Source organism: Balaenoptera ricei, chromosome 20, assembly GCF_028023285.1.
Source record: "Balaenoptera ricei isolate mBalRic1 chromosome 20, mBalRic1.hap2, whole genome shotgun sequence".
Taxonomy (NCBI): Eukaryota; Metazoa; Chordata; class Mammalia; order Artiodactyla; family Balaenopteridae; genus Balaenoptera; species Balaenoptera ricei.
Window position 1 is genome coordinate 45,808,803 of NC_082658.1, and position 23,128 is coordinate 45,831,930.

Below are 23,128 nucleotides of genomic sequence, written 5' to 3' on the forward strand. Positions count from 1 at the left end.
ACAGAATCGCCCTCCTCTGCCCACCCCAGGCACTAGAGGCCACATCCCAGCACCCACTGACATGCATGGGAGGGCACCCTGGGCCCCCCCAGACCAAAGTCGACACGTCCTCCACCACCAGGCCCCCTTCCACTCCAGAGCTCCAGACCCAACAGCTATGGAGGGAACACTTCCTGGCCCACAGTGACCTCGGGGCTGGACAAGGGCCTGCCTGGCTACTACAGACTCAGGCCGTCCTTACGCGCTTAGGTCTCTCAGGGTGGCGATGAGTGAGAAGGCTGGTGCCCAGTCTATGACAAGGGAGGGGACCCCCCTCGTGGGACACGCCCAGCCCGAGGGGACGGCCACTCTCACCTCACCCCAGGCCTTCACCCTGGCCCGAGGTTTTCAGAACAATCTAGAAAAACTACAGAAGCCACATCCAAATCCTCCAACAGGTGCCTTTCGGAAAAATGCCTCCATTCTGTTCAAATCGGAACACAAATATTACAGCGGCCCAGCGTCTCTTGTCCTCTCCTCCCTGGTCTCACTGAGCTGGTGATGAGAAAAAGAATACGGCTGCTCCTTGCCGACGCTGCTTCTCCCTCCCCTCCCCGACCGAGGTCCTCCAGGCCCTTAGGGGGGCGGCGGCAGCTTTAAGTCCAGCAGGCTGTAGGCAAAGATGTTCCAGAAGACAGCGAACAGCACAAAGACGGTGTACATGGCCCCAAAAATCCACCACAGCGACTGGTCCTGCAGCCTCTGCTCATAGTTCCTCAGGATCACCACGCCCAGGGTGATGCCTACAGCCACGCCACCCAAGTGCGCCACGAAGCTCGGGTGAGGGCACGGGGGATAGGCTGATGGGTGGAATCGCAGCCACACGGCCCGCCCAAACTCCATGCTCACTGCAAGGGGAGGAAGCACAGAGAAGTCACAGGAGGGCCACGGGGCGGGGGCTGAGCAGGAGGCCTTGCAGTCCGTCCATTCATCCAGCCACTCAGCCAGCCACCCACGAGTTCATTCACTACCCATCAGGCCAAGCGCTGTTTGCTCTGTGCCCTGGAAATATAATCGTGAAGACAGCACACAAACCTCTGTCCTCCTAGAGCTTACAGGGTCTGGAGATGGACCAGCATATAGTTACATACATAAGATAGTTTCAGTAAAAGAAATTCTATGGGGAAAACAACAGGTGACTTAAAATCAAGGCCACATTTAAGGAGGGGGGATTCTTTCGTTTGGGGAACCAGGCCAGAGCTTCCTAAAGGACTGACATCTGAATATCAAGAGAAGACCCTAAGAAGAGCGTTCCAGGCAGAGGTGACAGCTCTGTGTGGAAGCCCGAAGGCCCTTGCACCCCTGCAGGCGTGAGTCCTGGAGGTGCAGTTTCCCCATCTGTATAAAGTCTCAGCCTCTCCGTACCAGGCTGCACTGCCGGGACATTAATAACAACCTCAGTACGTGCTAGCCCTCTACATTTTATAAAGTGTCTTCATGTACTAGTTCAAAACCCTTAAAGAACCCTCAGAACCAGTGCTTTTGTGGTTGGAAGGAAGGGATGGAAATAAACAATCCCAACAAAGTGCTGGAATTTAATCTTAACGGATTCTAAAACGCCCCCATCCCGCTCTCCAATCCATCGTTCTTGCACGAACTTCTTGGGTTGGCCAGTCCAATGGGGATGTATGTACTCTCTTGAAAGGATAAGTGCTGGGAAATTGTGCCATTTCATTACCTACCACCCAAAAAACACCAAGTGTGGGGATTCTTATCCCCATTTGACAGACTAAAGCCTTTGAGGGGAATTTTCTACTTATTTGTTACCAGTTAGTTAACCAGGGCACCTCTCTCCTCTCTAACGTCCCAGAGATGCCAGCGCCTACAGGGATGATCATTCCCCAGGGGAATTGCCCAGCCTCCTGGCCTGGACCCTGCAACTCCAGGGGTGGCCAATAGATGGCGGAAAAGGAGCGGCGAGGGACGCCCACCGTGCCCTCCCACACGCCTCCCCAGGCCCTGGGGCATCTTCCTGCCTTTGCTTCACAGGCCCTGCGGTCCGCAAACGAGGTTTGAATGGCATTGGTTCCAGCTCCAAAACCACATTTTAGTTTTTATGGTGCTTGGAGTTGGATTCTTCTCAACAGCAAGACTTATTATTCTGTTCCTTTCCTTGCAAACAGACAAACTCAGTCTGAGCAAACTGGAGGCTATGCTCCCCAACTGCTCCCAGCCCACTGCCCCCCACGGCCCACCATGGCCCCGGCTCAAAGATTCTGTGAGTTTTAGGGCTGGAAGTTCCTCTCTGGGATTAGAGATCCTCCAACCCCATCCAGGAAACGGAGACCAGAGGGCCCTGAACGCCAGGGCTACAAGGGATGTAAAAGTGGATTGAAGTGGAGCCCACCCAGGCCCCTGCTCCTTTGTTCTGGCTCAGTCTTCCTCTTCCCCACACAGCAGGTAGCTGACCCAGGCACAGACAGTCCAGGAGCTCCAGCCCAGCCTGGCTAAAGTGCGGGGCATTAGAGATGACACAGGCTGGCTCTGAATACTGGCTCTACCACCTCTAGGGCGGGTGACCCCAGGCAAGGAACTTCACGCTCTGAGCCTGTAAATTAAGCCTGACAATAATCCACTCTTCATAGCCATGTTCTGGGGACTGAATGAGAGTCTGTGCGTCCCTCTTCTCTCCTCTGTTCAGACTCATCTTTTCCCATCTCAGAATGAGCCTCTTGGCCTCTGGTCTCATTCCCCTCACTCAACATCCTCTTCATCCTGCAGCCTGATGAGTGACTGCAAACTCAAAACTGTCAGTATCTCTCTTGTTTAAAGGCCTCCAGTGGCCTCCCAGTACATTCAGAATGAAGCCCAATTTTTCTCTTTGCATTTAAATCCCTCCATGATCCGACTCCAATGACCTCTTACACAATCACACACGGTCCTGAACCTCCTGGGGCAGTTTTGTTAACTGACTTGTCAGCCATGACCCTTCACCCACCCGTGTCTTTGTTCCTGCTGCACCTGAAGTGTCCTCTTGCATCCTGTCTATCTGGCAAACACCTGCCTGTCTTTCACACTCAAAAAGCAGGTAGACTCTGCAGGTAGACTGACTTCTCCCACCTAAGGTCCCCACGGCACCTGTTCACGGGGGTTCATGGATTAGCTACAGTTTGTGAACCTGCTGAACTGCAAGTTTTAGAGTGTGTGTACGTGTGTGTGCGCACGCGTGTGCATACAGGCACTTTTCTGGAAAGGAATCCTGAGCTTCCAACAGGAGATCTCAAAGGATCAACTCCATGACCCAAAAGGTTAAGAAGTTATCTTTCTCACAAGGAAAAAATATTTCTTTCAATTTCTTTACTTCTTTATCCGTATGAGATGACAGATGTTCGCTAAACTGACTGTGCTAATCATTTCATGATGGATGTAAGTCAAATCATCATGCTGTACACCTGAAACTTACACAGGGCTGTATGTCAATTATACCTCAGTAAAGCTGGAAGGAAAAACATTTTTTTAAATAAAAATACTAAAACCAGAAATTTTTTTGAAATAAAAAGAAATAGGGGCTTCCCTGGTGGCGCAGTGGTTAAGAATCCGCCTGCCAATGCAGGGGACACAGGTTCGAGCCCTGGTCTGGGAAGATCCCACATGCCGTGGAGCACCTAAGCCCATGTGCCACAACTACTGAGCCTGCGCTCTAGAGCCGGCGAGCCACAACTGCTGAGCCCGTGCACCTAGAGCCCATGCTCTGCAGCAGGAGAGGCCACCACAGTGAGAAGCCCGCGCACCGCCGCAAGTAGAGAAAGCCCGCATGCAGCAACGAAGACCCAACACAGCCAAAAAAAAAAAAAAAAAAAAAAAAAGAAATAAAAGCCAAAAAAGGTTATTCTTCTTGACCTGACCATTGAGCTGGACACTTATCCTGCATGCCCTTTTCTGTTTGCAGATTATACGTCAGTGACAAGTTGAAGAAAGGTTAGGGAGCAGCATCGTAGGCCAGACCCTCTCGTGACACCCCCACTTTGTTGCACATTGTGGACACGTCTCCCTTTTCTTTTTGACCACAAGTCCCAGAAGGGCAGGGACTGTGCCATCACTACATCCCCCCGCCCAGGCCCAGGACAGGGCTCCCCTCCCCCAGCCTGCCCCGTCAGAACTTACTACAGATCAAGGCCACAGCCATCCGAAGCAGCTTGAATTGACACTTCATGCCTGACCAGTTCTAGGGAAAAAGGAGAGAGAGTTCCGTTAGTTCCAGATCAGACCACTCCTCTGCAGAGGTAACCCGCTTAGGAAAACCTGACATTTAAAAAAATCATCTCCATTAAATCCTGAATGAGCCGGTCGTGGCTTTGTCCCAGATCACACCAGCATGGCTTGGAGATTTCAGGCAACGGTAAGTTTATTAGTGTCATAAAAGCTCTCAAGCTGCACGAACAGAGGAAGAGAATCTAGATCCTGGGAGATGACAGTCCTTGTTTCCCTCACACAGATGTCTGACGGTTGCCTCAACTGCTGGGTCCCAAGGTTCCAAAGGGATGCAGGACAGCAAAGCAAGCCAAGTTAAAGCAGAGCCATCAGGATGATAAAAGAACTCAAAATCCTCCATCTGAGGAATGAATGAGGAGACAACTCAGGGGTCAAGTTCATTGCCATCAAGTATCAAGTGAGTCAACGCAAGGAAAGGGCATATTCAGTGTAACCTGTAAGCAGAAGACTCAACGGATGAAAACTTCAGAGATTTTTTTTAAGCTCAGGATAAGCTTTCATTTCTAATAAGCTGAGCTGTCCAAAGATGGAGTGATCCATGGGATGGTGAGTTTCCCATCATTGAGGGGTTCAAATGCGGGCTTCACATCACTCAGAGGGGATGCTCAAGAGAATCAGGCATTGGAAACGGGGTGGGCCAGATGGCCTTCAGACAAATCCCTCTTTCCCCTGAGAATCTCTGAACACTCTGAACCTCCAAAGCAGATAATCAGAGCACAATTACTCACCCTACAAAAGGACTGTTCAATTTACAAAAGACTGCGCCACAGGGCTCCTTTGAGGGGCACTCCTGCAGCGCTTTCAAAGCTCGATTCCATTTACCCAGAAGCAGAAACGAGCCTGGAATCTCCCTGGAACACATCAGTCCTAGGGAAGGAGGCAAGTGGGGACAGCCAGGGCTTCTGTTCCCTCCCACCCACCTCCCCTGCTTCTGCTGCCTGGCCCAGGCCCAGCTCAGGGGCACGTCTTGAACTCCTTTGACATTGGGGGACCCATGCGTGAAACTTGACAGAGGCCCTGAACGCTGGCATGTACAATAATGTCTACGGAAGCTTCAGTGGACCAAGCAGGATGCTGGGAAGCTGCCATAAAGACAGAGAAATCCTGCCACATTTGGCTTCTTGCCCTTTGCCTCCCTATTATTCCCTATTATTCCTCAATGACCTGAACCTCACAAAAGGCGAGGTGAGTGACACACGGCCCCACTTTAGGTGGGGGAGTCTAATCTCTGCTTCCTGACGTGTTCTGTGCTAAGAAGCAGACGGCAGGACAACGCTGTCACCTGCTGGCATCTGCCCACAGAGGACCCTCGCTGGGAGACAGGCAACAAAACGGGAGTTGGTGCCCTCCACCGGATCTGGCCACCTAATCCAAGCTAGTTCATTTGGCCGAAGGTCGGTGGCCCCTCAGCTCCTCTCCAAGATGAAGCCCAAGGATGGGAGGGTCCTTGGGAGTCACCTGATGGGCCATCTCCACCCAAAGGGACACCCCTGCCAAGAAGCTGACAAAATGGCCCTCCAGCCCCTGTGACCGGGAACTCACCACCTCCTGAAGCAGCCCCGTGAAGGGGCTCCAATCATTGAAAAGTTCTTCCTGCTATTGTCCGGCCAGGCTTTGTCTCCCTGTGAGGTCCACCCATGGGTCGTCATTCTCCCTTAAATGTGACACCCATGTTCACAGCAGTGTTATTCACAACAGCCAAAAAAGTGGAAGCCAGCCAAGTGTCCATGGATGGATGAATAGAGAAACAGAAGGTGGTATATCCACACAATGGAATAGTACTCAGCCTTCAAAAGGAAGGAAATTAAGACACATGCTACAACTTGAATGAACCTTGAAGACACTACGCTAAGTGAAATAAGCCACTCACAAAAAGACAAATAGTGTTTGATTCCACTTATACGAGGTACAGACTACAGAGGTCGTCAAATTCATGGAGACAGAAAGTAGAATAGGGGTTTCCAGGAGCTGGGGGAGGGAGGAATGGAAGTTGTTAAATGGGTATAGAGTTTTTGTTTTGCAAAATAGAAAGAGTTCTGTGGACAGATGGCGATTCATATGGATAGGGAACACTTCTAAGATCCCTTTTCCTCATAACAACCCTCTGAATATTTTACCTGAAGTCTCTTTCACTGTGTTCTGAGTGATAGTATCGGGCAGAGTAAGTCTAGAATGAATTGGCCGGGCAGAGTAAGTCTAGAATGAATTGGCCGCTTTCTCCTTCAGCTGAGGTCCAGGCCCCTCTGGGTCCTATCTGGGATCTGTCTTAAAAAGCACTGTCTGCATTTTTGGTCTGGCAAGACCACTGGTGGGGTGGCTCAGAATTCCTTTTTTCTAGTGTCCTCATTTGTAAATCTGAGATAACAACAGTACCTAGCTCATTACCACCTCATGGTTTGTTGCGAAGGTGAAATGAATTAATATGCGTAAAGAAGAACACTGTCTGGCATGTGGTAAGAGTCATCTAAGTGCCTGATAGTATCTGGACCTGGGGCAAAGATGGTGAGTTTGCCCTGCAGAGCGGCTTTAAAACTTCAGAATCTCTGCTAAGTCAGACAGAGAAAGACAAATACTGTATGATATCACTTACATGTGGAATCTAAAAAATTCAACAAACTAGTGAATACAACACAGAGAACAAATGAGTGGTTACCAGTGAGGGGGGAGGGGAAATATAGGGATGGGGGAGCGGAAGGTACAAACTATTAGGGGGTAAGACAGGCTCAAGGATGTATTGTATAATATAGCCGATATTTTGTTATAACTGTAAATGGAAAGTAACCTTTAAAAACTGTATAAAAATAAACAAAATTTTTTAAAGAGAAGTTTCAGACTCTCAATGACCTTGGAGGAGGCCGGGGAGCTCCTGTTTTGCAACGTGGCTCCCAGGGCCAGCTTCATCTACCATACCTGCCCAGCCCTGGAAGGCACTGGAGTTTGCCAAGCTGATCCAGTCACCCCCCTCTGATCTGCACTTGAGGGTCCAGGAGGGCAAGTGCAAGGTCACAGTGAGTTAATGTTGAGCTTGACAGGGTTCCCAGTCCAGGGCTCTGTCCGCCCACACTTCCAAGGCAGGGTCACATTCTGTCTGTCCATGCTAGCTGCCCCCAGAGCTGAGCAAACATCAGTAAATGAACAGCCTCCCAGCAGCTGAGGGGTTAAACTAGAAAGTCACTCCTTTCCACCAGCTGCCTCAGCTCCCCCCCCTCCTCCCCATTATTCCCTCCAATAAAATAAGCACAGTGAAACAACAGGAGAGAAGGAAAAAAAATCTCACACAGAGCCAGCGCTGCTGCTGCTATAAATGTTGAAAAGCCTGCAGGCCCCTGGGGAATATAAACTTTTTTCAGGTCCTTTAATTTCATTCTCTACCAGAGCCTCACAGGGTGAGATGGTAACTCACCAACGGCAAGCAAGGCAGTAACACTTCCCCTCGGCACCTTGCTCACCCAACCAGTCAGGAGCTCAGAGGCTGAAACCCAGGCGAGAGGTTCTGTTCCAAGACAGCTTTACATAACCCCGGTGGAAACAATTTCTTGTCAAATCACTTCAAGAAAACCCAACACAGGAAACAAGGAAAGCATGACACAGATAAAAAAGAAAGCATGACACAGATAAAACTACATTTTATTAAGTACAAATCCTACAGAAGGATTTGTACTTAATAAAATGAACCTTATAACAGAAATCTTCTGTGACTTTTTGACAACAATCTTTCCTTGTGCTTTGACAGTATGGTTCCATTTGCGAAAATTTAGTTCTCAAATGTTTTAGAAAAACATCTATCATATGGGGCAAAGTTAAAGAAAATATCTTGTATATTTAAAAATGAGGGCTTCCCTGGTGGCGCAGTGGTTAAGAATCCACCTGCCAATGCAGGGGACAGGGGTTCGAGCCCTGGTCTGGGAAGATCCCACATGCCGCGGAGCAACTAAGCCCGTGCGCCACAACTACTGAGCCTGCACTCTAGAGTCCACGAGCCACAACTACTGAGCCCATGTGCCGCAGCTACTGAAGCCCGCGAGCCTAGAGCCTGTGCTCTGCAACAAGAGAAGCCACCTCAATGAGAAGCCTGTGCACCGCAACGAAGAGTAGCCCCCGCTCGCCGCAACTAGAGAAAGCCAACGCACAGCAACAAAGACCCAATGCAGCCAAAAATAAATAATAAAATAAAATAAATAAATTTTTTAAAATTAAAAATAAATAAATAAAAATGAAACTCTGCCCTATGGGCCCCAGCAAAAGGAATTAATAAATTATTCAATTATGTGTGTCTTTATACTGCTAGAATTTAAAATAAGAAGTCTTGATTACAGGTCTTTAATGCCATCCAGATCATTTGCTGAAATATTTTCTAGATTTATTCCCTTGATGTAAACAAGCGTTTTGAAACTCAGAGTGTTTTTTATGAAAAATAAGACATACTTTCATTTAAGGCAGAATCTCTCACTTAAATAGAGTCCTGAGAACAGAAGTGTTCAACATTTTTCTGTTATGTATCTGAAGCATAAAGGACACATTTTTAGATTATTCTCTGTCCAGATATCAGGTGGAATTTATAAAGATAAAGAATTATATGTATAAAAATATATAGAAATACACACATATACATACAGGGTCTCCCAGCTGTCTGGTGATGTGTCACACGAAAAACATTTTCACATCCATTTTTTTCATGTCTTTCTCACAACTACCTTGTGAAGAAGGGATTACAGATAAGAGTCCCTGAGAAGTTAAGGAACTCACAGCTATTGAAATGGTGATAGCAGTCCTCAAATCCAGATTTCCTGGATGTCAAGTGCATGTTCTTTCTCCTTTTTGTTCTGATGAGGTGCTTTACTGGGACACACAGACAAGTCTTCATTTTGGAATTGAAAATCAATAGTCTAAACATATACACCCTACTATATATAAAATAGATAACAAGGACCTACTGTATAGCACAGGGAACTCTACTCAATATTTTTTAATAACCTATATGGGAAAAGAATCTGAAAAAGAATAGATATATGTATATGTATAACTAAGTCACTTTGCTGTACTCTTTTTTTTTTTTTTGGCCGAGTGGAATGTGGGATCTTAGTTTCCCGACCAGGGATCGAACCCCTGGCCCCTGCAGTGGAAGTGCAGAGTCTTAACCAGTGGACAGCCAGGGAAGTCCCTGCTGTACTCCTGAAACTAACAAAACACTGTAAATCAACTATACTCCAATATAAAATAAAAATTAAAATAAAAAAGAACTCTCCCCATACATTTGCTAACATTCTGGAAAAAAAAAAAAATCGATAGTCTATCTATTAAGTTGAACCACATGAAATTGCCAATGCTTAAATGCTTCTGACCCATAGAAATGGCAATTTCATATGGTGTGTCCTCTGAATTGCTGGGCACTGAGCTAGCTTGGGTAAAGGCAGCCTCTTGGTGAAAGGAAACTGACCTTCTAAGGAGGAAATGAGTGTTTTTCACTGTCCAATAAGCACCACACAACTTTCTAAGGGAAAGGCTACCTTATGTCACACTCCAGGGGGCCCCAAAGCTCCCCATTGGTCAGGGAAAGCCACGTCCTTCTGGAAGACCGCTGGGCTCTCGGGTGGGACAGCTTATCTGCAGAGCCACAGGCTACTTGCAGAAAGAAACATAAACAGGAAGAAAACTGCTCTCACACCCCCCTCCTCAACCCCATGCCCCAGCCCTCGGTCCTGGGTCCTCCAGGTGGTCTGCCCTCACCACAGGAACTCCTGGGGCATGGGGCTGCTTCCCAGGCGGTGGGAAGGGGTGGAAAAGGTCATCGGTATGAGTCCTGTTTGCCTCTTCTTTCTTACTTGGGCTGGCTCATCCCCTTCATACACAGATGCACGTTGGGGGGAAGGGGAAGGGGAGGGTGGCCTTTCCTCCCCCTGCAGAAAGGAATTGGGGCAGGGGGAGGGGGGAGTGGCAGAAGCAGAATTCAGAGGAAAAGCTGTGTCTGGGGAAAGCTGTGGCACTGATACGGAATGACCCATTTAAAGGGCCACGTGAGGCGGCCCTGGGCTCCCAGGTGTTTAGCAGACCAAGCCAAGCACCCCTGTGTAAACACACTGTCACACACCCACCCGCCCCTGCTGTAGCTCTCTTTCTCTCTCGGTGTACAAAGGGGACTTTGGTGCAAAGAAAGGGGATGGTGCCGAGGAGCAGGCCAGGTGAGAGTGGCAATAATAGTGAAGAAATGGGGGTGGGACTTCCCTGGAGGTCCAGTGGTTAAGACTCGTGTTTCCAAGAACTCCATAAACTGCTGTCACTGAGCATTCACACATCTGCCACTTGGGTGAAGACAGTGATGGAGGAGAGAGGTGAGAGCAAGAAGACCCCAAAGAGAAGCTACGCCTTTCCTGACAGTCCCTCCTGCCCTCCTGCCCTCCCTCCGGCCCTTCCCTCCCTCCTTCCCCCCAGTTTAGTGGGCACCCTCTGCCATGTGTCCAGCCCTATTCCAGGCACTGGGGAAAAGATGAGTAAGATCTGGGCTCTGCCTGGAGGCTCCTCGGCCATTGGGGGCATCAGACAGGGTGAGCCAAGCACTGCCAGTGACTCCTCTTTCAGCCTCCAAACTTCAGACTGCTTCTAAAACAAGGAAGCCGTCTTGGCCTCCTCTGAGACTATCAGATGGCTTCCAATTGCTTGCCTTGAAGATCCTGTCTCTATTCTGAGTCTACCCCGGCCTCTTCTGTGGGGAGTCAGGAATTAAGTTCACACTTATACTGAATGGTTATTTTCACTTTATGTCATTGATCCCATCTCATCCCATTTCACAGATGTAGACACTGAGGCACAAAGCAGTAAAGTCATTTGCCCAAGGTCACTCTTTAGGAAGTGGGTAGCTGGGATTCAGATCTAGGTGGAATAACAGCTCCTGCTCTTAGCTAGTTACACTAGATTGCCTTTCAGGAAAAGGCAAGGAAGAGCATGAGAAACGGAATGACGGCGTCCAGTCACTTTGAGGGGCTGGTGGAGGAGAGTGACACTAGAATGATTGCCAGGAGATGTGGGTTCAAGTCCGCATTCTGCCACAAATTTGACTGTAGCTTTGGACAAATCACTTAACCTCTCAGAGCCTTCTTTCCTGTTTGGGACTTTTGATGAGATCATCTCTAAGATCCCTTTACTTTTTTTTTTTTTTAATTTTTGGCTGCGTTGTGTCTTTGTTGCTGCACGCGGGCTTTAATAATAAAGTGAGTGGGGGCTACTCTTCGTTGCGGTGCGCGGGCTTCTCATTGCTGTGGCTTCTCTTGTTGTGGAGCATGGGCTCTTGGCGCGCGGGCTTCAGTAGTTGTGGCATGCAAGCTCAGTAGTTGTGGCTCACGGGCTCTAGAGCGCAGCCTCAGTAGTTGTGGCGCACGGGCTTAGCTGCTCTGAGGCATGTGGGATCTTCCCGGACCCAGGCTCAAACCCATGTCCCCTGCATTGGCAGGCGGATTCTTAACCACTGCGCCACCAGGGAAGTCCCTAAGATCCCCTTACTTTTAACAACCAATGACAAACAACAAGTTACAATTATGACGCGTGCTAGTAGTCAAGGATTTAAACTTTTTAAAGTCACTGAGTAGCAGAGTTGGAATAGGAAGATGGGCAAAGCCATGGCTGGAGAAAATATGAATCATATATGTAAGGGCCCCACTGGAAGTGTCCCAGCAGAAGGTGAGGAGTGTCCTTGAACTCAGCTACTGGCCAAGGCCACCTGGTGCTTGCCAAGCCCGGGCTGGAGCGTGGAGGAAGATCTAAAACCCAGCTCCAGCAGATCAACGCCAGGCCCAGTGACAGCAGAGGGGAGGCCAAGAGGGGGCTGCTGGGACAGGGGGTGCTCACCATCACGATGTTGGCCAGATGGGCAGAGACAAGCGCATACACCCCTCCAGAGGAGCCCACCACTGGTGCGGTCATGTCAGCCACAGACACCGCCAAGGACCCTGGTACAGAGAGAGACGGAGAACTCAAGGATGCTGGAGTCGGCTCCCCAGCCCAGTCCCAGGCCCTCGGATGCTGCAGCCTCGGGGCTGAGACCCCAGGGCGAGAGGCTCGCTCTCTTCCTCCCTTGATCCCATGTCATCCCGGAGCTTCCTAGAAGATTCATTTATGGCTGAAAGAACCATTTGGTTCAAACTTCTCCTTTTACAGCTGGGAAGCAAAGTCTCAAGGAGAGAAGTGACTTGCCCAAAGTAGAACTCTGCCACCCAGATCGTCGGCCTGGCAATCCAGCCTCCCCTTGTGCTATCTCAGGGTTCTGAGCAACGACAAAAATAGTAGCAGTAGTTCTTGCAGAAATAGCCACCCCTTACGGGGCACTGTGTGTCAGACACCGGCCAAGCATTTTACAGACATCCTTCCCTTTGACCCTCAAGCCCACCCTTTGAGGCAGGCACTAGCAGCCTCACTGCAGAGATGAGGAGGCTGAGCCCAGAGTCACCTGGTAGGAAGGGCTGGAGCCAGGATACGAGTCCAGGTCTGCCCGACACAAAGCCCCCCCCCCCGCCCCCCGTGTGCTCTCGACCTCTCTAGCAGCCACTCCCCAAACTGGGTCAGAGGTCAACCTCCACCCTCTACCCTCCCTCTTTCTCCTCAACGGCATCCAAAAACCTGCCTAGCATCACCTCCAACCGAGTGAAATTACAACAGGCCAACAGGATCTCCAGAGCGGGGCTTCTTTGGAGGAAAAACGTCCTTGAGAAGTCCCAGGGAAGAGAGAAAGATGATGTCATACCCTCTGGGGGAAAGGAATGGTAGAGACTCTTGGTCTGGGGGATGACAAACTTTCATCCTGGGAGGGAAGCTGGGCAGAGAAGAAGATGGGAAATGTATTGTTCTGGTCTCATTTAAGTGTGATCAATGCTTTGGCTTTCAGGGAAGGACACAGGAAACTAAAAATAACTGGGAGTTAGAACCCAGGGCTCAGAGGATGAGAGGTGGCTGGCCTGGGTGAGTGTGCAGAAATCACCACTGGAAAATGCCCGCAGGCTCAGGAGCCAATTAGCTGCTGCCTGGGTGGAGAGAAGAGGGACAGGCAGAAGGCCAAATTCTGCAGGCCCTACAGGGGTGGAGGGTTCACTACTAGGAAGAGGCAAGGCCCGGCCCGGGAATCAGCGTGCCTGACACCCTGGGCGTGGAGAGGCCCCTGCAATGTCATGTGCCTTCTCCCTGGCTTGCCGCCACCCCCAGACCACTCTCAAGGCTTCCTGGCTCACTGAGATCCTTGGAGGAAGAGATCCCCACAACAGATTCTTAGTCTTAAGGAGAATGTCATCTCTCAGGAAAATACAAACCGTCACGAACTAAGGACACCCAAGTCCTTCTCCCCTCCCAGGGCAACTATAAATCTTTCTTCTCCCCTTTCATGCTTTCCCTCTGGCTTTAATTAGGTATTGATCTATTGTCAGATAACTTTCTTTTTTTTTTTAAACTGCCTAGCCATGGGGTCAGCCCTCTATAACAGGAAAAAGAAAAAAAAAAAAAAATCCCAGGGTGGCCGACGGGCAGGCAGCGGGATCTGCATGACAAAGGATTCCCAGGCTCTCACTGTCCCTGGCGGCAGGGCTGGCTGCAAAGGCTGCATTGCGGGGCTGCGCAGGGCTGGCTGCCCATTAATTACCGTCTGGACAGAGGAAGCCCCGGCCTCCTTGGGGCTGGCCTCTTTCCTCCACGTGAGTCCCCACAAACCGGGCCAGATTCTGCTCCCTCGGCCTCCCCGGTGGGATCCACCAGGACAGGGAGGCGGCAGGGAAGCCCCCAGGGTCCAGCTTCTGTGCACTGACCTTTCCCTCACCCTAACGATGGATGAGAGTCCTGACCCCAGGACCAGAGGTCTGGAATGTGGCAGGATTATGGGATGGGGGCGTGACTGCCTACTTGTGTGACCCTGGGCACAGCTCCTGAATTCTTTGGGCTTCAGTTTTCACATCTGTGAAATGAGGAGGTTACTCTAAGGCTTTCCAACTTTTGAGCAGTGAGACATTCTTTTCAAAGAAACCTGACTCACACCCCTGCCCCGTGGTGCAGAGAGCTGCTCTGGCTGAATGGGGGTGGGACCTGGGGAGTAAAGTTTGCCACCCACTGGAGGGCATCTCAAGGGTTCCTTCCAGATCAGAAATACAATAATCCAAGTCTTGGCCTAAGATCCAGGGTCTGAGGTTCAGATCCTGGTTCTAGAATCTGGAAGGTGACAGTCTGGATCCACCTGCCCTCTATCTGTGGTAGAAAGACTTTCCTTAAGTGACTGCAGATTAGCCCTGGGCTATAGGGACTAGGAGAGGTCAAGTACAAATGTGGGCATGTATGCATATCAATAAAGCCAGGGCCAGGCAGGATTCCCGATGAACCGAATGGATCACAGTTCAATAAAGGCCAGTGTGAACTCCTGGAGGTCATGGGGGCAGAGGACGGGGAGAGAAAGGCGAGCCGGAGTGACATGCCACACCTGTACACAGCAGCAAACCAAAGGATCAGTGCTAGTCAAGGCTATGAATTTTCCCCCAAAACCCTGGGTCCATGCCAGCATGGGGATGAATTGGTGACTTTGCCATAATGCACAGCTGTGATAATTTTAGCCTAGAAAATTTAAAGCAGGTGTTCTCCAGCATCTCCCTTAGCCATTAAAAAAAACCCAAACAAATCCAAATAAAAATTGACAGAACATCTACCTTTAAGCAGTACAACTTTATTTATGTATGTACTCTTTCACTTAGTTTACAAATATTTGTTGCTTATCATGTACCAAACCCTGTGCTAGGCTCTGGGGATGCATCCATCGCTTCTGATCTATATAATCTATCATAAAGCTGGGCAGAGCAGCGAAGAGACTGGATCTTAAAGTATTTAAACTCAGCCCTGTAATCATTGGCCAGAAGTGAGATGCATGTTGGCTTCAAGCATTGGCTAGAAGCACCGGGCAGAGGAAGGGTTTCCACTCCAGTTCTAGGGCTTCTTGGCTGAGCAAATAGAGTGATTTTACCTCTTTGAACTGCCTATAAAATGGGGGTGTCGGCACCTACCTCATAGGAATGTTGTGATGAGAAGAGCGGATAACATACGTGTGAACCATTTATCACATACCTGGACTACTAGACACGCTCAGCAGAGGTTAGTTATTATTGTTACAAAATGCGATGGCCTTGGATTTGGAATATTTTCATGGGGCAGGTATTAGAGAGCAGGGGTCAATGTCTATTAAGACCTCCCTTGGTTTCTGACAAATTATGTGCATAAAGGATAAGGCCTGCCTTTTAATTCTCATAATACTATGATAGTGTTAGAGCACAGCCTTTGGGGTCAGATAGCCTGGATTAGAGCCCAGCTCCACCACTTATGACTGTATCTTCTTAGGCAAGTCACTTAGCTTCCCTAAGTCTCGGTTTCTGTATCTGTAACAGATGGAGAGTAACAGTTCCTGCCTCATGGAGTTGTCGTGGGGATTAAATACAGCCTGCACAGGACAAGCACCTGATAACTATTGGCTATCTGGTCAGGGTCTGGCTGTCTGAACGGGCCCCCCCTCTCTGAGGAGGGATGCACACAGAGCAGAGAGGGAGGAAGGGGTACAGGCAGGTCAGTCAACTCAATCCTGGAGATCAGTGATTTGATATGCAGTGACCAGAATGCCCTCTGCTCTGAATCAATGACTCAGATAGAACAGTGCATGTCATTTGCTTTGCAATACAGCCCCACACCCTCAGGTTTAGTTGGAAAGCCCCCGTCTGCCTTTACACCATCTCCTTCTGCAATGGCATCACTGGGAAGTGATACCTGCACTGTCTTCCCGCTGGGTGTCATCTGGTTTGGGCGAGGCCTGAGTCATCTTGAATCTATGTCTGCCTTCTAGGTTACTGGCACTCCCATCTAATTAACTACCAACTGCAAGTGTTAACGAGCATCTTTCCTGTTCCTCGTCATTAACCATCTGGGTCTCTGAGTATGTAGGTATGGAAAATGTGGCTCTAAATCCCCAGATGTCGACACTCAGGGGTGTGTCGGTGGCTAAGTAAGTCTGGCACACAGAGATGCTCATCAGACCTTTTTTCAAGGATGCAGAAGGTGCTGGATTCTGGGAGAAGCTGGTGTGAGTGCTGTCCAAGGTGGCCAAGTTTTTAACCTCAGCACAGGAGTGAAGGAGACAACGCTGGGCCAGTCTCCCAGGCTGAGGGTTCACGAACTAGCAGACCAGCCTCTCATGGGATGGGGGGATGTGGTGGGACCCTTCCCTCTTTGATTCCTGAAGTCATTCCACTTACTTCCAGGGTCCCTGCCTGCCCACTGTTTACAAGGCTGACGCTGCCCTGCTCTCCTGATGACAACTTCAATGCCACTCAGAAAGGATTAAGATCTTACTTAAACGTACACACAAAGCTCCCCTGGGCACAGCTGTCAGGGGGGAAGAGCTGAGGTGGCAAACCTTGTAAAGAAAAAAGCCGGCGATAAAGTTGGAAACATCACGAGGGAGATTCCTCTGTTCAGAAGCCCAGCTGGTGCAGACTTTTCCTGCAGAAATCTGCTCTGCTCTCCCCACCTCATCCCAGTCTACCTCCCCTGCCACTGGGGAGGGGGATAGGGGGCTGGCCACTATCCTCAAGGCCACAATGATCACTATCATCACCTGCCACGTGGGCTGAGTCAGCCAGGGCCCCAGACTCCTCCAGCTGGCACGAGTGCTCACTACCTCCTAGGCCAGACTCTCTCCGGCCGGCAGTGAGTCAATCAAGGGCCAGCCCGGGCAGAGGCAAGATCCCCCTTAGGGTACAGGTGCTGGCCTGGCCAGGGGAGGTACCTGGCTCCACCCACTCCTTGAATGTCCCCACAGGGATCTCACCTCCCTTGCACGGTTTATTTCATCCTTCACCTCACTCCGCCCTCCTCACGCCTGGCAGGCAGATCTCATCAGTTCCCTCTTAAAGCTTAACAGGGCCAAGAGAAGGTAAGGCATTTCCCCAAGTTCGCACAGCTGGAACTGGGCAGTGTAAAGACTGAAACTCCGGTCAGTCTGCCTGTTCCAAATCCTGTGCTCTCCCCTCCTTTGTCATCCCATGCCTCCCTCTCTGGGTGGCAGTTCCCTTTCCAGTCTCCCCGGGGAAGTGGAGAGATTTGCCTGGAGGACAACCCTAGTAGTCAGGAGCCTGGATGGTGAGGGTCCTCTGGAAGTTGGGGCTTGCTTGACCTCATGGGGTCTCCTAGCCGCCCTGGGGAGGTACACCCCTGGGGACACGGGGCCCACCTGCCTACCTGCCACGACACCAGCCACATAGACAAGCGCAATGCGGGTTGCTCCGTGCACCATCTCCAGGGGTACCCCCACCAGGAGCTGCAGCACCACGTTGAGTCCCAGGTGTTCTATCCTGTACAGAGAGATCATATTCATTCATCCATTCATTCAGCATGCCAAGATGCTGGGGATCCAGTAGTGAACAAGACCCTATAGCTGGGAGTTCCCTGGTGGTCTAGTGGTTAGGATTCAGTGCTTTCATTGCTGTAGCCCGGGTTCAATCCCTGGTTGGGGAACTGTGATCCCACAAGCCGCGCTGCGTGGCCAAAATTAAATTAAAAAAAAAAAAAAAGACCCTATAGCTGCCTTTGAGGAGCTCACAGTCTGGGGGGGGGGGGTGGAGGGGAAGGAATTACAATGCAGATAGACCATTTTGGAGTGTTCCTTCCACCCTCCCTGCCAGCTGGGACAGGAACACAGGTACAGGGCTGGGTGGTGACTGGCAGTGTCTGCACTTGCCAATGAGGGGCTAACAACAGTCAAGATCCAGCAACTCCATCAGTTGACACAAGAGAAGCTGAGGCTCAGAGAGGGGCGCTGACCGACTTAAAGTCACACAGCTGGTTAGTGGTCAGGCTGGGACCACGGCCCTGGTCTCTGATGTGCGGGACCCGGTCCATTATCCAGGCTACTCAGTCGCTCTGGCTCGCTATTGTATTTGTAAGACCTACTGATATTTAAAGAGAAAGATGTTTTCCAAACAAGTGCAAGCATGAAAGATATCTGTTAGAGCTTAGTGTATCAAAGCCATCCTCCAGTTCCTGTTGTGTCCACATCTTGGCTCATGAGGAGACTGAAGCATGAAGTGCCTCCCCGACCCTGCTCCTCAGCCTGTGAAGTTGAAGCTGGGACACAGCAGGCAAGGCGTCCATCCCCGCAGGCTCAGAGTGGAGACATCCATCAACAACCATCCAGGGCTTCCCTGGTGGCGCAGTGGTTGAGAATCTGCCTGCCAATGCAGGGGACACGGGTTCGAGCCCTGGTCTGGGAAGATCCCACATGCCGCGGAGCAACTGGGCCCGTGAGCCACAGCTACTGAGCCTGCGCGTCTGGAGCCTGTGCTCCGCAACGGGAGAGGCCGCGATAGTGAGAGGCCCGCGCACCGCGATGAAAAGTGGCCCCCGCTCGCCGCAACTAGAGAAAGCCCTCGCACAGAAACGAAGACCCAACACAGCCAAAAATAAATAAATAAATAAATAAATTTATAAAAAAAAAAAAACAAAAAAAAACAACAACCATCCAGAAGTCTCCTCACGCCAAAGCACCCTTCCCAGCACGTGCAGCCAGTTAGGGGGTGGCTCTTGTGCCCCCTTTACAGGCTCAGCAGGAAGGGAGGCTCACAGTGGAGCTTCCTCTTGGCCACTGTGGGTCTTTCTGCCAAGGAAAGAGCCATGGGGGCCGGGATAATCCTCTTCCGATTGGCAACCCCGGGGACAGGCACCCACAGGGCTTTTCCAGGCTTTTCCTTTACTTCTCTAGAAGAGTCTGTAGAAGACACCGCAGAGGTCTGGTGTCTGGGGACTCTGATTTCCCAACTCCATGCTTCTACTATGTAAAAACAGTCTCCAGCCAAGACCACGCTCTTCAAGGGACTTGGACCTGGGTGGTCACCTGGTCCTTATCATGCGGTAGGAGGTACCAGTGAGAACTGATTGCATTCCAGGCCCCAAAAGAGGCCACACGGCTCTACAAACAGAAACTTTAAGTATTGCCAGAGTTCCTCAAGAAGACTCATGCCACCATATTGAGAGACCTCCTTTCAATAAATCTGTCCTTTATTTCACTTATGGGGCACGCACACACATGGTTTATGGACAATGAACCTGGTGGCTGACCACATTTCCCTCTTTGCTTTGGCCGCTAGGAAGTTCAGAATAAATTTATAACCCACTTACAGCAAGTACATAGCATCACATGCTGTGTATATGCTAAAAAGCTCTCTGCTGGCTTTTTAGCATTTTCCTCTATTTTCCCTTTCCCATACACTTTTTTTTTAATAAATTTATTTATTTAATTTATTTAGTTTTGGCTGCCTTGGGTCTCCGTTGCTGCACACAGGCTTTCTCTAGTTGCAGCAAGCGGGGGCTACTCTTCGTTGCGGTGTGCGGGCTTCTCATTGCAGTGGCTTCTCTTGTTGCGGAGCACGGGCTCTAGGCACATGGGATTCAGTAGTTGTGGCACACGGGCTCAGGAGTTGTGGCTCGCAGGCTCTAGAGCGCAGCCTCAGTAGTTGTGGCGCAAGGGCTTAGTTGCTCCGTGGCATGTGGGATCTTCCCGGACTAGGGCTCAAACCTGTGTCCCCTGCATCGGCAGGCGGACTCCCAACCGCTGTGCCACCAGGGAAGCCCCTCCCATACACTCTTAATAATTTACTCATACAGTTTGGTATTAGATAAGTTTCAAGAAGCCACCTCAAATCCTGTGTCCAGGTAGATAAAAATAAAAAATATATTTCAATCCAGGCTCTCTGGACCAGTTATTTTCCCACAGGGACTCTTGATAGAGTGTACTCACCCCGCATGCATGAAGATGTACGTGAGGTAACGCCAAGCCTGTGCTCGGAGCTGTGGATGGTAAACCAATGAGTTCTTCAGGTATCGTGGATGGGTTACCTGCAGCACAAACTGGTCCAGCGACACCCCATTATAGAGGAAAAAGGCAACCTGGATGAGAGCATAGCATGAAGAGAGCCTGTTACTAGGTGTGAAACTGCCCAGGAACCCCTCTTGTGCTGACATTTGGAATCCCTATGGAAGTTGTCATCTTTCCTTCTCAGAGAAGGAGGGACATCCCTACGACCAGAGCCAAGCTAGCTCTGCACCATCTCTTACCCCACTTCTGTTCGATTATTTTGTGTTAAATGTTCACAAAATGGTCTCATGGTCTCTGCCCACATTTCCTCGGTGTTAAGCAGGAAGGGTTTGGAGGATTTTAAACTTTAATTCCGATAATAACTCACATACCCACTTGGGGGCTGAGGCAATTCCACATAAGCTGATTTAAAAAAAAAAAAAAACAACTGTGGTAAAATACACATAAGATAAAATTTACCATCTTATCCATTTTAAGTGTATGGTTCAGTGGTATTAAATACATTCATAATGTGCAACCATCACCAACATCCATTTACAGGATTCTTTTCATCTCGTAAAACTGAAAGAAACTCTATACCCATTAAACATTAATTCCCATTCCCTGCCTCCCAGCCCCTGGCAATCACCATTCTGCTTTCTGTTTCTATGAATTTGACTACTCCAGGGACTGCATATAAGTGGAATCATACAGTATTTGTCTTTTGTGATTGGATTATTTCACTCAGCATAATGTCATCAAGGTATAGCCGTGCTGTAACACATGTCAGAATTTCCTTCCTAATAATCCTCTGTATGTATCTACCACATTTTGTTTATCCATTCATCTGTCAATGGACACTTGGGTTGCTTCCACCTTTTAGCTATTGTGAACAATGCTGCTATGAACATGGGTGTACAAATATCTCTTTGAATCCCTGTTTTCAATTCTTTTGGGTATACACCCAGAAGTGGAACTGCTGGACCATGTAATTCTGTTTAATTTTTTTGAGGAACTGCCATACTGTTTCCCACAGTCGCTGTACCATTTTACCTTCCTACCAACAGTACACAAGGGTTTCAATTTCTTTGAATTCTCACCAACACCTCACATAATTGTTCTTTTTTTTTTTTTTTGGCTGCACCGTGTGTCATGCGGAACTTCCCCGACCAGGGATTGAACCTGTGCCCCCTGCAGTGGAAGCGTGGAGTCTTAACCACTGGACCACCGGGTAAGTCCCACGTAAGTTAATTTTAAAGATGACTGATGTGTACTTGTTTAAGCCCTAAAAGAGTATTTATTTGAACTATTTTTTCCTGGAACTCTTTTTCTTTCTTTAAATATTTATTTATTTGGTTGCGTTGGGTCTTAGTTGCAGCAGGTGGGCTCCTTAGTTGCAGCTCGCCAGCTCCTTAGCTGTGGCATGTGAACTCTTAGTTGCGGCATGTATGTGGGATCTAGTTCCCTGACCAGGGATAAAACCCAGACCCCCTTCACTGGGAGCGTGCCACCAGGGAAGTCCCCTGGAACTCTTTCTAGGATGCATAATTCAAGGCCCTAGGTTCTTAATTTTAAGGATGTCTCAGGTATTGATCTGGGCTATAGGAGTGATGCCTTCTCCAGTAATTGACAGGGGTTTTGCTCCTATACTAAATGGTCCCAAATTCTTGTGTCTGTTGTGTTTCTTTACGACTCAGGTTTGCTTTTACATTTTCTTTTGTCCTCTCCCACAATGCCTGGGTGTCCGCAATGCCTGGGTGTCAGCACGCTGTTGACCAGGTACTACAAGGTTCTTTCTTCCTATTGTTGGTTGGTAGGGGGCCCCTTCTAGTAGCTTCCCACCATGTTCACTCTGTTACGGACTCAGAAAACCAGGTTACTAGAACTGTATGTAAAACAAAAACCTTGGGCTTTAGTATAAGGACTCTGAAACAGTTATTTCATCATTTTCCAGTTTCTTCTAGATTGGTGGCTCGAGATTACACAGCTGAGGTTTCTGAAAATCTGAAACCAATCTGGACACAAGATCTGGCTCCTCTGGATGACCTTGGGCAAATTATTTTAATTTACTGGTCCTCAGTTTCCCCATTTGGAAATGGGGATACTAATTCTTACACTTCCACGGTGATCATGAGGTTTAAAAATGATAAAGTACGTGAGGAGCAGGCGTGCACTGAGGGAAGGCAGCTGTAATTAGCGTGTGGCTAAGCCCTCCTGGGCTGAGCCTGGGAATGGCTCAGGCCTCCCAGCAGCTGGATTCCCAGGGCTCTCTGGGAGCCGTTCTGTCCACCTAACACCGTGGGTACAGGTGGCCTGGGAGCAAATACAGCTTCCAAGACAGCTTGTTATTATTGGTCCTCAAATGGAAGTTAATAAATAGACCAACACAGTAAGTGCTTGGAGAACAAGTCCAAGAATATCTCAGAAAAATCACAACTTCCACATGTACTTGGATGAAGCCAGGACAACAGAGGAGCTCTAGCCTGCGGTCCAGATATTATGATTTAGAAAAAAAGAAGAGGGATGCCATGAAGCATAATGATCCTGCAGTTTGATTCGGCAGGAATTTTACAAGAACATATGCAGGGGCGGTAAGTAGGCCCCTGGTTCTGGAAGAGAAACGATGGAGATTATAAAACGCGCAAGGGAAGCCAAGCATCGGTTCGTTCAAGAGCTGGGGTTGGGGGGCCCGCTGGTTCTTGGGCTGAAGAGCCGAAAGCATTCAGAGTTCCTCATACAGGAGCGCTGATTCAGAAGGTGGTACTTTGGATTCTGCTGCATAAGCATGAGACTTTTAGAATAAAAATAGGTATGGATGATTTCCTAAGGGGAGAATGTTCTTGCAAAATACGTGAAGCCCACATCTACCTGTTCATAAACACTCCCTCCCATATGTATTTGTGCAATGCTTTTGTGTTCACAAAGCACCACCTGCCGTTCTCTGGCTCTAAATAGGGGAGTCCTGTGGGAGAAGGAGGGCAGGTCTGGTTGTTCCTACTTTACAGGTGTCCCAGGGGAGCACATGACTCG

General features: G+C 49.3%; 1 protein-coding gene across 2 annotated transcripts in view; it reads right to left on the reverse strand.

Annotated features, from left to right (window-relative positions):
- Positions 1-420: 420 nt before the first annotated feature.
- RHBDL3 (rhomboid like 3) overlaps positions 421-23,128 on the reverse strand; it is a 43,532-nt gene continuing 20,824 nt past the window's right edge. For both annotated transcript variants that reach the window (XM_059907446.1, XM_059907445.1), the window contains 5 exons: positions 20,042-20,190; positions 17,488-17,600; positions 12,091-12,191; positions 4,144-4,204; positions 421-887 (listed from right to left, as the gene is read on the reverse strand). In XM_059907446.1, the coding sequence (XP_059763429.1) occupies positions 616-887; positions 4,144-4,204; positions 12,091-12,191; positions 17,488-17,600; positions 20,042-20,190 (696 nt within the window). In that variant the 3' untranslated portion in view covers positions 421-615. The remainder of the gene's footprint in view (positions 888-4,143; positions 4,205-12,090; positions 12,192-17,487; positions 17,601-20,041; positions 20,191-23,128) is intronic.